This window comes from Enhydra lutris, unplaced genomic scaffold, assembly GCF_002288905.1.
Source record: "Enhydra lutris kenyoni isolate GAN:26980312 unplaced genomic scaffold, ASM228890v2 scaffoldscaffold24, whole genome shotgun sequence".
Classification (NCBI taxonomy): Eukaryota; Metazoa; Chordata; class Mammalia; order Carnivora; family Mustelidae; genus Enhydra; species Enhydra lutris.
Window position 1 is genome coordinate 29,979,335 of NW_019154108.1, and position 15,329 is coordinate 29,994,663.

A 15,329-nucleotide genomic window follows, 5' to 3' on the forward strand; every position below is an offset into this window, starting at 1 on the left:
TAAGCAAACAAAAAACACACTCCAAACAAAAACAAAACACAAAACAAAACACCAAAACCCAATCTGATTAAAAATTGGGCAGAGGATCTAAATAGATAGTTTTCCAAAGAAGACACTGAGATTGCCAACAGATGCATGAAAATGGGCTCAATGTTTACTCATTATCAGGGAAATGCAAGTCAAAACCACAGTGAGATATGACCTCACAGCTGTCAGAGTGACTAGGATCAGAAAGCCAAGAGACAACAAGTGAGGATGTGGAGAAAAAGGAGCCCTCGTGCACTGTTGGTGGGATTGTAAATTGGTACAGCCATCATGGAAGAAGTATGGAGGCTCCTCAATTAAATTAAAAAATGGAACTACCATTGGTCCAGCAATTCTACTTCTGGGTGTTTATCTAAAAGAAACAAGAACAATAACTTGAAAAGATATATGTATTCCTATGTTCATTAAAGTACCATTTGCAAGAGCAAAGACATGGGAGCAAATTAAGGGTCCACTGATGGATGAGTGAATAAAGAAAAGACACACACACACACACACACACACACACACACACACACACACACACGGCAAGATTATTCCGCCATAAAAAAGAAGGAAATCCTCCCCTCCCAGCTGTGACAACATGGATGGGACTTGAGGGCATTATGCTGAGTAAAATAAGACAGAGAAAGATCCATCACTTATCTGTGGGCTTTAAAACAAAAAACTGAGCTCACAGATACAGAGAGCAGATTGGTGGTTGTCAGAGGTGGGGGGCGGTTAGGGATGGTGAAAGGGGTCAAAGGAGGAAACTTCCATTTAGAAGATAAGTAAGTCCCAGCTAAAATAGCTACAGATATCGTATTGTGTATTTGAAGGTTGTTATGGAGTAGATCTTAAAAGTTATCACTGTAAGAAAAGATATTTGTGACTCTGTATGTGGGGACAGAGGATGACTATGCTTACTGTGGTGATCATTTCACAAAATATACAAATACTGAGTCATTATATTGTACACCTGAAAGTAATACAATGTCGTATACCAATTATATCTGAACTTTAAGAAATCCCAGACACTTCAAACCACTCCTGCATTTCTTAGTGTGACGCAGTGCCTCCCTCTGTTGGCCTCTTCTCTCATTAAAGAGATTCTGAGACGCGGCCTTCCCCCCATGAGCACTCCCAGCAGACCTGTTATGTCTCCTCTCGGAGCCTGCTCTATCATCTTTTAACCTGCACCCCTGACTCGCCATGCCAATGCCCAACACCAATTTTACCACGTCTGCTGGACTCTTCCAGACTATGAGCATGGAAAGCATCAGTTGTGCACTCATTAGGGGTCGACTTCTTACCTTCTCCGGGATGCTGTCCTTGTCAAGGTTAACCAGTTTTTTCAGGAAACCAGTTTCTGAAAGAAGCAACTTCGCTGAAGCCCAGTTAGGCTTCTTCTGCAGAAGAACGCAGACGGCATTCATGACGGTCAGCACGAGGAAGGGAGGCCGCGTGTACACTCTGCAACAGTGGTGGAAACCCAGTCAGCTTCACAGCGGACGTCGCACACACCCTGTAAACCCCGCAGACGGCGATACACACAGATGCTGGACAGGCATTTTCGTAAGGATAACTATTTAGTCACTTCAGTTTTGGGTATTTTTAAATATTCGGGTATGTTTAATGTACAGACACCTTTGCTTCAGGAAGAGGACATTCATGACACTTAAATATGAAGAACAGTTGAGTTAGAGGACCTTTTCCGCATCAAAGTACTCACTGCAGAGTCTTTAAAGCAGGAACCCTCATGTTTCACCAGTGCTGAGGTACTAAGAACTACTTGACAGAGACAACCGTGCCACTCCCCTTAAACACGTCCTACAACATTTCCCCACCCTGATCTAAGATTCCTAGTATGAAATCACTGATAGAGCACAGTGCGGGAGGGAGGGCTGGAGTGGGTCTCTCAGGTGTGATTATTGGAACACTGGAAACTGCTTCTTATCCATGTCCTCATCAGCTGACATGCCCCAGCACCGTTAGTGAGAAGGTGACGCTCTGGAAAGCCAGGGGTCAGAAGAGCAGTCACAAGAAGTAAGTTTTGGTGAAGGGCCATGAGATTGTGGCTGCTATCAACAGCATTTGGGACTTGGGAACAAAAGGCAGGGGTCCATCCATGGTAATGAGTAATGAGTCTCCCTCAAATGAAACCATACAGATTTCCCAAAAGAAGGCAGGCAATGAACATAGATATGTGTACACATAGATATGTGTACAACACTGTCTACAGGGGTTACCAAGAAGATTCCCCTACCTTAAATTTCACCATTAGAGACTCATTTATTTAGATTAATCTTTGTTTTCATTTGCAGTCTACTTTTAAAATGCAGATATTTTTCAGAACTAAATAATTAAATCATTAACACTTTGTTTGGAATTAATTTCTCAGATGGCTTTTCTGAGATTATCAGCATGGTTTTTTTGAAAGAAGGAGAAAGACTGTAACAGAGGAACTAGGAAAAGAGAGATAAGGTCCGCAGAAGAGAAAGGAAAGCTCCAAAAACAAGTTTTTCCTCAATTTTGCCTATGTTTGACTCTTTTTTAAAGCAAACATAATGGGAATATGGTTAAGATAAAATATATTCTTGATAAAATTTTAATGTAAATTAAAGGGAAAATACACTCAATAGACTATAATCCCATCTACATGTCACTTTCCAGAAACAAATATACCTGATTCAAAGCAAGACCTACCTACTTTGGAAATCGGCTTAAAGGCCTCATTACTACCCAGGAGTCCTCAGGCTTAGACTCTGGTTTGCCCCTTCTCTATTTTCTACTATCCCCCTTCTTCTTCCAGTGGCTAACACTGCTAATCCTATGAGAGACAACCCTTTGCACTTTGTATCTTCTGGATGTCTCTGCCGCACACCCCAAGAATTCCTACTGTAAGGTGTCCCATTTATCTGGCGTTGGAATCAAAGTGAAATGCACATTAGCAATATCACAAGGTAGAATCCTAAAAACCAACCAGTGAACCAACCAATCAAAAAACCCCCAAGACATATGGGACGCAATCCCTGGAAGAGCTAGGTTTTTTTAGCCAGGGAAAGGGCTGCTTGATCCAAAGAAACCTCTTGATTTGAGCCTTCTTAACTTGAGCCCTTGCCTCATGCCAGACTCGTTCTAGGCACCTGACATGTTTTAAGCCATCCAGTCCTCTGATGACCTGTTATCCCTGTCGCATAAAAGGGAAGCTGAGGCATAGGGAGGCAATGGCAGGATCTCTGCCCAGGAAGCTTGGCGGCAGAGCCTGTGAGCTAGCCCAGGTCACACACCACCCGCAGAAATCAGGCTCATGGGTATTTGCACTGGCCTCTCTCTGGGGAATGTCCCCCAGAGAAGAGCTGAGAGAACAGACCTTCTGGAACGAAGGCATGAGGCATGCTGCTACTTTGCCTGAGGGGACTCAGGCTTCCCCTCACGCTCACGGGCCCGAAGCACCTTTCTGCCTTCAGACTTGTGCTTTCTGTGTCTCCTGCTTATCACACCCTTCCCTGAGACACCTTCCTGGTGTGCGTGCAAGTCCATTCGGTTCTCTGCTCCCAGGCCACCTGGCAACCGGGAACCCTCTACCCTCTCACTTCCACGACCAGCCTGGGGCCTCTTTGCTGCACGAATGCACGAGAGGGCATTCCGGTGAATGAGGTCGAACAGGAGAAAGAGGTTGAGCACCTGCTCTGTTCCTCTTGCTTGTCTCTTCCCCTGACGTCCGACCTACAGGGAGTGGCTTTGGCTGTGGTGCTTTCCCCGGAGGACCCCACTGATTAAAGACAGATTGTCCGTCCTTAGAGTCAAGCACGTGTGACAAATATGGCAGGCAGACCGGCCTACTTCTGCATCTTTAACGGAAATACTATTTCTGGTAAATAATGGACAACTCAGCACATCTGAGGGGTGACAGCAAGCTCCAGTCGGGAGCATCTCTCCAAGATTCCAGCTAGAAAGCTCGGGATCGTCCCATTTCTTCCCGTGCGGCCTGCAGCCTGGCTGGCGGGAGCCTTCCTTTCTAGAGGTGACATAAGATGCTGACATGCCCCGTGGCCGATGGTGCCACAAGGCGACGATACTCAACATGTGACACGCATAATGACAAATTTCAAGTCACCAAGATGGCTAAGAATGACTCAGTCTAACAACACAGGAATAGAGGCCTAGTCCCTCTTCCTTCGTGTCTGTGTTTTATTCTGAGCATTCGCAGCTCCAACAAACGCAGGTGACCCACCTCAGCTCGGCCACATCGGCTTTGTCCAGGGCGCTCAGAGCCACCACAGCCTTTTCCAGAGCCGGCAGCACGCTTTTTACTTCGTGGGCAGTTTCCTGCAACAAAGTCAGAAGCCCCCAGATGTGTCTGAATGTACAGGCTGTACACCATACAGTCTTCTATTTTGAACTTGGAAAGTAGCTTGGACTTTTTTACGATATGCGCTACTTACACTGCTGGGAGCGTGTGCGTTATTCCATCCCCGATGAGACGCTGGGTGTGGTTCCGGCCTTCTCCATCCGACTCAGCGGGCAACCCCTTTCAAGGGGTTGTCCCGTGACAGGGGTCACTGCCTGGCTAATGAAGCCTAAGCTTCAGAGCCCCTCAATGGGCCCAGGCCCAGCTTCTCCCCTCCCCCGCCGGGCCCTGGAAGGAGCTCCGCCAATGTCGGCAGGGATGCGTGTTTTCTCCAGACTTGCACAAGTTAGAGATTGTAACTGCAATCAGGTTTCCTGTCGGGCCAGGTGTCATGGGAATGCCTGGGGACAGGTCTGGGGTCTGCACACAGTCACCTGTCTGTATAATTAAGTTACTGCAAGCTATGTCAATTAGGAATGCCTTCTAGAAATGCTTTTGCTGTCCCCTGTTCCAGCTTTCCTGGGCAGGTGACACTAAGTGCTCAGCCAAGGGACATAGTGTAACAATTTATGCCATGAGGCCTAAGAGCTACATGGGTAATGGAGGAGAAACAAGATTTGCAATACACCGATCCGGAATCCGGTCTGTGGGAAGTCCTGGCACGCACCTTGCACGTGATCGTGACGCCAGATGTGCAGCAAACACCATGCTGCACGTGCCAGACAGCGTCGCGAACACCATGCTGCACGTGCCAGACAGCGTCGCAAACACCATGCTGCACGTGCCAGACAGCGTCGCAAACACCATGCTGCACGTGCCAGACAGCGTCCCTTTTTTTTTGGGTGGGAGTTAGGCAAAGCAAGCCATCGTTTTTTGCAAATGTCCCAATAACTGTGACGGATTATACACTGGTGCTTACCTTAGCATACTCTTCCACAATTCTTTCTTCTTCAGCCATAATTTCTTCATCCTGTTTAACAAGCATCTGGACCTTCTCCACGACTTGTGAATCTTTCTGCAGTTTTTCCACTAGGGCTTCCATTTCCTAATGAGACACGCAGGTCTTTTGAGAACGCATCTTAAGAGACATGGTATTTCTTCTTTAAAGACAAATTCGTTTCAAGACAAATTCATAAAATTCATTTCATTGCTAAAAAATTAACCAAAATCAGCCTGAAATATATTTGCTGAATAGACGAAAGTGCAAAGGATGACCAGAGCCAGTAAACATCATGTCATGCGACACAGGTCAAGTTTTAGAATATGCTGCAGACTGTGAGTTACCGCAGCACGGTTCTGGGTGGTGCAACAGACGATGGCACAATTATGCTGCGTGAGGTTTTACAACTAGCTGGGGGCCTTTGCTATCATTGTTGTCCTTGTCTTGCCCATTTTACAGACAAGAAAGTTGAGGCCCACAGAGCTACCCAGCTGCCTGCTAACAAAACTGGGATCTGAAGCCACGTTCGCCAAGTAGCAGAGCCTCTGCTTCCCAACGCTGCTCTATATTAAACCATAAATCTTTAAAAGCAATTTCAAACCAGATCTACCTTTGTTTTTTGTTCTATCTGTGGGCCAAGGATCAAGAGCTCCTCCTGCATCTCTGTAACAAGTACATTTGCTTCCAGGATCTTGGAGAGACCCATACAAAGATGATTCCTGAGGAGGTGAGAAGAATTAAGAAGGCATAAGATGTAAGGAAATGTCAGCAAAGCAAGATATACTACGATCTTGTATTGAAAGACAACATGGTAAAATGTCAATTCTCTGCCAAATGGATATATAGTTTAATGTGATGTCCCCAAACTGCAGTATTTTTTATTTTTATTTTTTTGTAGATAAAGACAAGCTTCTTCTAAGGCAAATGAACCAGGACGTTTAAAACAATTTTGCAGTAGAACAGGGTGGGTGGTACTTCTCTGCCTGATTGTGAGACTGATGAGGTCATGACTGGGTCAGGACCGGGGTCCTGGCAGAGGGTCAGGCTCATTGATCAACAGAATTGGACCAAGAAGCCAGAAGCAAACCCACGAAAGCACAACTAGCTCTTCACGAAGGTGCAAAAGTGGCAGTGGAAGGAAACGTCTTCAACAGAGGATGCGGAGGGACTGGTCAAAGGGCATGAACCTCGACGTAAGCCTCAGGTCTGCACAACACTAAGTCAAAGTGGACCTTGGAGTGAAGGGTAAGTGGTGGGGCTAAGATATATATATATATATATATATATAGTTTGTAAGGAATAAGGTAAAGTAAATATATATATTTATAAAAATAAAATGTACTTTATTCCTTACAAACTATATAAAATCAGCAGACTACAAATCTGTCAAGTCAACAGAATTTTAGTCCTGACTCTAGCAAGCAAGATGAGGAAAAAGCCTGCAGAAGGTACAGTTTCTACTTCTCGGCTTTCCTAGCCTAAAAGGATGTCGTCAGCCGTGCCCTGCACACGGTCAATGATGCGGATGCTGTCGGGCTTTTCCCCCTTTGACCTAACCTCCGGACAGGTCTCCAGAATGTCTCATCTGGATTCGTGCAATAGCTTTCAAATCTTTGCTGTGAGTTTTCTTTCTCCAGTTTATCTCAGAGTGATCCTCCAAACATACACGTCTGTATTACCCAGCTAGGTAAACAGGGTTGTTACTTGTCGTGAGCTGCATGTGTCGGCCAGTGCTCCACAGTTAGTTAGCTCACCCCCGAAAGCAGGTGCTACTAAAAATAAAATGAGACATGCTGAAAAGACAGGGAGGCCACTAAAGCTCAGCTCCCGGGGGAGCACACATGTGGGGCGGGGGGTTTGGGACTTAGCTCCCCTATAACCGGAATGTTTCACTGTGAGTTCTAGGGTGGGGGAGAGATGTGGATTGGCTGTAAGGGACCCAGACCCCCGCTTTTTCTTCTCCCAGGTCTACCCCTGGGAAACGGGGCTGCTGGAATTTGTGAGCAGCGAGGAGGAGCTGGGGAAGGGGACCCCTCACCCGGTGCTTTGTTTACCACTTGATGGATGTGAGCAGTTATAGGTAGCCGTGAGAACGACCATGCGTGTAAGGTGACAGTCTGAAGGTGGTCCTGGTCTGACCCACACATCGGGGTGGGGGGGCGGTGGAAGGTGTTCTGGGCTAACACAAGGAGTACAAGGGAGAAACCACCAAGCCACCTAGAGATGTGTTTGGGCTGCTGGCATGAGTGCGGCACGGGCAAAGACAGGGAAGGGAGGAAACAACTGGGACAGGGTTGCACCCATTGCCGTCTCGTGGCTGCGGATGGAAGGCAGCAGCCCCTGTGGTGGGAAGGGGACACCTTAGAAACTTGGATGTCAGAGGTGGAAGGAGGGTCCCCTAGTCTCCTGACTCCTGTTGGGGGGGCATCTGGCCGATTTCCCAGACTGCTGTTGTCACCCTCAGTTTAACCACCGACCAATAAAAAGCTCAATCCAAGGACTCGGAGAAACCACCAAAAGCCCCAGCCTCCAGGCCTGATGAGAGTTTACTGAAAATACCAGGACAAGGTTCACCTTATAAACTAACAGGATTCCTGGTCACCTCGCTACACGCTTGGCCCCCAGCAATGGCTCCAGACAGAGCTGACCCTGGATCCCCGTGCCCCACCTGGCCTTGTCAATAGCAGCTTCAGAAGATGAGCCCTGTGACCCTGAATTCACATCAGGCCACTGCTGAGGCCGCTGCGCCCCTGGCCCCCATTGGTCTGCCAGATCCAAGCTAACATGTCCAGCATGAGAGGTGAAGAGAAACTTCCATGGTCCTGGGTGTCCCGCGGCACGCCCCTGGACGCACCCGGGGCAACGGCACTCCTAACTGGCCCGGCTCCACAGTGGGAGCTCAGTGCTGCAGCCAGAGGACAGAATGAACTTGGATCAGTCACTGTCAGGACAGGGAGGCCCCAGTGCCCGGAGCGGGAACCAGGTCAGGTGGCGGGGCGGGGGTGGGGGTGGGGGAGGAAGACATTGCCGTAGTGCAGCTGCTCTGTCTGGGGGTCCCAGCAGCCTTCACACCCCCGCACAGGTCACGCAGACCTGGACACAACTGCTGGAGGGGTCTTGAGGACAGCCTGTGGCCTTCTGGAACAGAGACAGCCGGATGCTCCTGGGCTGGGGTTGCACGGCCCATTCCGCTCATGTCCCTATCCTCCGGGGAGGCTGTGAGGACAGTTTCTCGATGTCGCTGGGGCTCTGATCAGGTACAAGACCTGCTGTGTCATGCTTCCTTGCCCACCTTCCCTGGGGGCGGCTGGACACGGGCTCTGCAGCCCCAGCGTGTCCCGCTGTCTGTGACATCGGGCTCCCGGTATGTCGGTGTTGTCCCCAGGATAATGGCTCCCGCGGCTGCTCATGCTTTTGCGATGTGATTGAACAACGGCCTCTTCCCTGGCTGCGTGTGTGCGCCCTGTCTCCACCGACGGGCAGCCCTCAATGCCGGACCTCTCTGAAGGGCTTGTGCCGCTGCTGCCTATCCTCCCCCCCACCCCGGGAAAAGCAGATTCGGGCTCCTTTTGTATTTGTGTTTCTTTCTAAAATTAAAAGCACCAATTATATGTATATGTGTGTGTGTGTGTGTGTATATATATATATATATATATATATACTTTTTAAAAAATTTGGTCTCAAAGTCTTACCTCTTTGCTTGCATGTCCTTCTCTCGTGACCTCAAAATGTGAGCAAATGTATCCATGAACCGCAAGTAGCTACTGGGAGTGACATAGTAATGCCTTTTGGTTTTCTCGAAGTATTTTGTGTTCAAGTCTTCTATACTTCTGTGGATTTGGACACATGTTGGGGCAAGTTTTTCTTTTAAGTTCTGTAAGATATTAAGAATCAAGAGAAAACAACCAATACACATAAAGAAAGAGAAAATAAATAACTTGGAATAGTTTCTCATTCTGAGGTGTGGGAAGGAAGAAAAAGGCCCTGGTTGAATGGACCGAGAATAGAGATGCTTCAGTGGGTTGGATGGTGGTGGGGGGGTGAAGCAATGATAGGGCCCGTGGTTAAGGACATGCCAGACTTGCCCTCCTGGGCCTTACCCTCATTTCTGCTATAGCCATCCGAGGATTTAGGGGGCCATCACCAATGGCCTGGGTTCATGGTTTGTTTTCTTTTTTAAATCTCCCATCTTTCTTTCCTAAAGCAGGTTATCAATTACAAGAGACTCCACTTGTCTTCCTTGAGTAAAGTAAAGCTGCGAAAATGTCAGGGCTCAAAGGATATACTGATATGTGGATGGGAAAACTAGAGGAGAAAGTGTCCCTCGCTTAGTTTTGGAGAAAATTCGGAGACACACCCTAGCCCTGGTGCCCACCTCTAGCCCACCAGGGTTGGCCAGTCACCCAGTCCCCTTGAGCCCAGCTGCATTTCTTCCTGACTCTGCCCTTGGCCTTTGCTTTCCTTGAACATTTGCCAAGTAGTGTCGTGAGCCCTTTTCCAGGTGCCGCGCTGCATTTCGGGCAGCACTAGGAAAGATTCGTACTTAGTGTGGCTCATGAATTCTCAGCTCCTCTTGTAGGTGGTTGGTTATAGGCCAGTCAGAGAGCTTGACAGGGAGTACCCTGAAGGCTGTAGTGTTCCCACTGGGGGCTGTTTCCCTTCGGGGAAACCTGCTGCTCACCATGGAGCCCGGGAGTGCAGAGACCCGGGCAGTGAGGAATCTGGGCATCTCTGACACAGGGCGGGTCAGTGGGCAAAAGGGACCGGGAACTGATAAAGAGTCAAGGCCAACACTTGTTTTATTTCAGAGTTTTGCCCAGAGCTGCCTGTTTTTGCCTCCCTAGGATTCACTGCTCTTGAGAGACATAATTCTGCCAGATGCGTTAACAACCTGAAATCTTCCTTTGGATCTGATTTTTAAGAGGTTGCATTTACCTGTCTGTTCTTTAAATACACCTTTTCTCTTAAGAAAGAATTGGCTACGACAAGGAGAGCCTCTTTTGGCCACTTCTCATACCAGTCGATAGTGCAGGTGGTGATCATGGAGGGGTAGGCTCTACAATGCTGGCGGAAGGTCGGTCCTGCCGGACTCATGGTCATAAAAATATGAAGGTTTTTATGGATCCTCTGAAAATTAATAGAGACGCAAGCTGTTGAAATGGAATCCCCTGCTTTGGAAAAAGTAGTACATTAAAAATTGCATTTGGAACTTATTTCCATTCTTCAGTAGAGGCCACTCAGGTGCCCGCTGAGCGCCTTCCACAGGGACGTGCCAGCCCCGTGGAGTTCTCACGAGGAAAGTGGCCAGGTGGTGCTCCACATGACCCGGAACATCCCCTCAATGAACCAGGTCACACGAGAGAGTGTGGTGCTCGGCCCTGCTCAGTAGGGGACCTTCCACCAGAGGGGAGCGGGTCTATTTTAGCCTTTGCTCTGGGTTGGTGTGCCACTAAGATGCCCAGAAACTGAACATGGGAAGTGGTAGAGTGAAAGCTGAAGGCCAGGAGAGAGACGGACGGACACTGTGGGCGAGCGCTACACAGTATTGGAGCCTCTACAGTTTTGCAGGTCTTCCTCAAAGTGCTGGTCTCCACGACATCTCCCCGCATCCTTCCTCTCATGAGGTTGGGCTGTGCGGCTGCTGTTCCTGGCTCCTTGGAAGGACTGGCATGGGCGCAGGGTCTGTCCTCATGTCCGTACGTCACACTCAATGAAACCACATTCCTGAAAGCAGCTTCAGGGATTCAATGTTCCTTTCTACTCAAACAGTTCAATTTGTAAAAAGTGAAAGATGTCTGAGTATCAAGCAACCTATTTTGCCAAAGAAGTGTGCTAAAGCTGAAAGCAGAGAAAGTGTAAGATTCTTTTTCCTCCTTTTTGTCCTTAAAAAATGTATGAGAGCAAATCAAACTGTTCAACGCAGAATTCATACAACAGAGAAACGTTTAAATTAAAAATGAAGTTACCTCTCTTTGCTCTACCCATCCCCAAACTCCTTCTCCAAGATATTCAATGTTAATGGCTTCAAGTATGCCCGCACTATGATTACTGTAAGAGACTTCAAGTCATTTTTGGAAATACAGTATAAAATAGACATACAAATAATTAAAATTGATTTCTAACTGGGATTCTTGGTTTATTTTTTATTGCTGGAGTGCACTGTTCTCTGATGAGAACTTCTTTGCTCTTCCTTGTTAATAACAATCTACATAAACCAATTTAGTAATAAGGCACCAGAGGGCCACAAGTTATTAGGATGATTGCATTTAAAAGTAGAACCTGATGTACGCATCCATTCATGTGACGTCATTGTTCTCCCTCAACTCTGGACCCCATCTGTGGGAGGTTTTACATCTTCTAGTGCCGGATCACTAAGTGTCCACTGAGGATGGAGGGTGGGTCAGGTCAATCTTCAGGTGACTCTGTTAGCAACAGGAACTGGCCCGAGAAGTCAGTTGGCCTGTGTGCTTCCCCTTTGGACACAATCTTACCTCCTACCTCTCTCACCGCCGAATGGCTGGCCGGTCATCAGGCCTTAAAGACACAGAAAGCTTAGCTCGATGGTCTGGCCTCCGTCTCCAGATGGACCCACTGCTGAGGTCCTTGTGAATACCATCTGCTCCGTCTGCATTATTTCTGTCTGTTCCCATCACCCTCCAGCCAACTCCAGGGTTATTTAAAGGGATGCAAGAATTCTTGTCTCTTGCCTTTCCAGACTTGTTACCAACTATGGTCAGGGAGGGAAGTCAGTATAAGAAATAAGCCTGTTGTCTTACTCTCTTGTCATTGCCTCTCGCTGTTATCATGCTCTTCAGCCACTGATAGCCAGGCACGCCCAGATCCTCCTTGACCTTGGATTGCCCTAAGGGAGTGGGGTATCTGCGTGCGGGATCCACTCACCAGTTTTAACTTTAAAAAAACTCATTTAAAGAACTAGGGGCGCCTGGATGGCTCAATGGGTTAAGCCTCTGCCTTTGGCTCAGGTCATGATCTCAGGGTCCTGGGATCGAGCCCCACATCAGGCTCTCTGCTCAGCAGGGAGCCTGCTTCCCCCTCTCTCTCTGCCTGCCTCTCTGCCTACTTGTGATCTCTTTCTGTCAAATAAATAAATAAAATCTTTTAAAAAAACCTCTTTTAAAGAACTGAAAACAAAACAAAACAAAAAACTATCCAGCTTGAAATTCAGGTAGAGAATTATAAACATAGTCTATTCATAATTTAACATGGTAACTTGATAACGCCAACCCACAAAAGAGTACCTTCTGGAAGAACGCAAGGAGAGACTGCCTGTTATCCATGTAACAGGACTGTTCAGCTGATCTCATCTTCAGCGCGATGGAGTCCAGCTCCTCGTTTTCAAACAGGTAAAGTATTTTCTTCAGATTGAGAATGCTGTTCAAGTCCTCCAAAAATGACTCCTTAGATGAAACAGATATCCAATCAGGAGTGAGTAAATTATTTACATTTTCCCCCCTAAATACACTGGAGACCCAGGACAAAGAAAAGGAGTTTTTATTAAAACATATAAGCATTTTGATTTTGAGAGTAAATCCGTGATATAAAAAAAAAGAACTTTGTCTCATCCCCTCCTCAGGATGCTCCTGAGACCCTCACAGGTTTCTGGTGTCTCAGGCAGGGGAAGGAAAAGGAGCTGTTTGTCAACCTCCAGGAGGGGCTGACAGAGCTGCCACGGGGCCAGCTGGTCTCCTGGCTCGCGCGTGACTGATGGACAACGGATGGGGCTTCTCAAACACCCTGGTCATTCCCTCCTGGTCAGGGGGTCTGCTTACCTACCCTGGGTGCTACTGCCTTGGCATCTGTTTCATTCTCTCAGGCAGCCTGAGGGGACCCTACCCTGACACCAGCCCCCTGTGTGAGCCGCCCGCAGAGTGACGAGTGGGTGCCAGCTGCTGGGAGGTCTTCCCCGACAGCCTGTGCTCAGCAGCCATCCCTGCCTCCCAGGGCCTGCAGGCCCTATGTGCCCCTTAGAGAGACCCCCGTGGGCTGAACCAAACCCCACTCTTTAGGTGTGAGTGGGCCCAATTGGCCCTGACTGGGAGCCCAAGTCATGCCACCCACAGGTCCTGGATCCTGGTCTCCCTGCCTGACCCCACCCTGACCACCCCATGCGGCCCCTCGAGGCATACTTTGCCCTTCTCCCAGGACCTGTAAGAAACTTCTCCGTTTCCATCTTGCTCTTGGTGCTCTGTTGAACTATGGGTCCCTACCCAATACCCTGTGTCCCACTTCACGAATGCTAATCTAACTAGTCCTAACACCATTTTTTTGGATTCATGTGGAAAGCAATGATGTGGTCAGGAGGAAGCTGGAAAGTGTGGAGAAGGGATCTAGTGACCTTGAAGTCCTGAATGACACGGGAGTCAATGAGCTTGTCCAGCCCAGCTCCAGCTGATAGAGCGTCTCTGAAAAATGATATCTTAAATTAGAACGGCAGGCCTCCAGCATGGGAGAAGTGACATCTTCCGAAATCCAGAAAAGCAGCTGTAAGAAACTTCAAGCTGATGAACAGAGCAGGGTATTTAAATTTGGGGAGGGGGGACATATAATTAAAGTAGAAAACTGGACACTCTGGAGAACAGCAGATAACAACACAGCTCGTGGACTCACTCGCAAAACTCGATATGCAAGGAAACCACAAGGCTGGGAAGAGAGGCCCAGTACGAGGAGAGAAAACAAGATGCGGTTTGGAACAACACTTGGAACTATCGCAGAGTAACAGTGCTGAGAGACGCTAGCCCCGAAGAAGTGAGTCGATCTGAGATGGCATGGCCAGTGACTGGGGAAGGGCATAGTTTATGCCACCTACCAGGTTAAAACAGTCATGGGGTGATTAGCGTTTTTTGCTTATATGTCAACAAAGCGTATCCTGCAAGAAGAGTCCTAAATTTGACAGTGACGTTGGAGAGGAGGACTGAGGAGAGGAACAGGAGCCTCGGGTCTGTGGTGGCACGCTGTGAGCCCAAGAGGAGATGGTGGAATCAGATGACTGTGTTTTTTTCCCCGAAACACAGACTATAGGACTAGTAGTTCAGTGGCATGGACAAATGAATTCTCACTTGCCAATTAAAATGAAAATTATAAAGACAGAAGATGCTTTTGCAAATCTCTCTGCAGCAGGAGGACAAGTATATAAACACTCTGGGCTGTGAGTGGGTAAGGACAGGACAGTGGGAAAACTAGGGCAGGCTGGCAGGACCATACTTTCTTTTCAAATATTAAATGGGGGTGGGGGACACTACTTACATGGAAAATGCTAGCAAATGCTGAAGACAAAAAGTACTGACCTGCTTTGAGTTTAAACTAGTAACTATCAAAGCAGTGGGGTTCCCTTCCAGTCCAGCTTGAATGAAGCCCCTTTTAAAGTCTTCTTTGAATTCGATGTCGGCGTAATTGCGGGATGTGGGCACTCGGTAGAGTTTGCATTCTGTCAAGTAACAGGCCAGGGTGGCGCAGGTCTCCTTCCCACAGCCGTCTATTCCGATCTGTGCGAGAAGAACAACCTAACACACGATTCCTATGTATGTCCTAGACACCTTACAATGTATAGTTTCCTATCAGCAAAAATACCGAGAATCTTTTTGGGAAATACGTGAAATATAACCAAAGTATTTATCAGAGTTCCATAGGGCTTGCAGACACATTGTCTCTGTGTAGTCTCTTGAAATATATGAGACAACCTGACTGGAACAAGAACACAATCTGAAAAAATAGCATTGACGTGTTTATGAATTGTTACGTTATTGCCGATATTTGACTTTTCATTTAGAAGAATTTAGATAGGTCTTTCCCCCTTTATTCTGAGCAACCGACCCTTAGGTGCTCTCCGGTAATAATGAGAAAGTATTGCCTTTTTTAGCAGCTGTGCTGAGGTGTAACTTACAGACTACACCTCTTTTTATGTGTATAATTCAATGATTTTTAGTAAATCTACAGGTTTTCAACCAGTAAATCCATCTTAGAATAGTTGGACGCCCCAGGCCTGTTAGTAGT

The 15,329-nt window shown here is 47.5% G+C and overlaps 1 protein-coding gene across 1 annotated transcript in view; it reads right to left on the bottom strand.

Moving 5' to 3' along the window:
* Window positions 1-15,329, bottom strand: part of LOC111150822 (dynein axonemal heavy chain 14) — a 319,964-nt gene that overhangs the window by 88,243 nt on the left and 216,392 nt on the right. The window contains exons 54-61 of the mRNA XM_022508439.1: window positions 14,624-14,821; window positions 12,578-12,736; window positions 10,254-10,445; window positions 9,011-9,192; window positions 5,929-6,037; window positions 5,298-5,423; window positions 4,262-4,356; window positions 1,338-1,497 (exon numbers count right to left, since the gene is read on the bottom strand). Of these exons, the coding sequence (XP_022364147.1) occupies window positions 1,338-1,497; window positions 4,262-4,356; window positions 5,298-5,423; window positions 5,929-6,037; window positions 9,011-9,192; window positions 10,254-10,445; window positions 12,578-12,736; window positions 14,624-14,821 (1,221 nt within the window). The remainder of the gene's footprint in view (window positions 1-1,337; window positions 1,498-4,261; window positions 4,357-5,297; window positions 5,424-5,928; window positions 6,038-9,010; window positions 9,193-10,253; window positions 10,446-12,577; window positions 12,737-14,623; window positions 14,822-15,329) is intronic.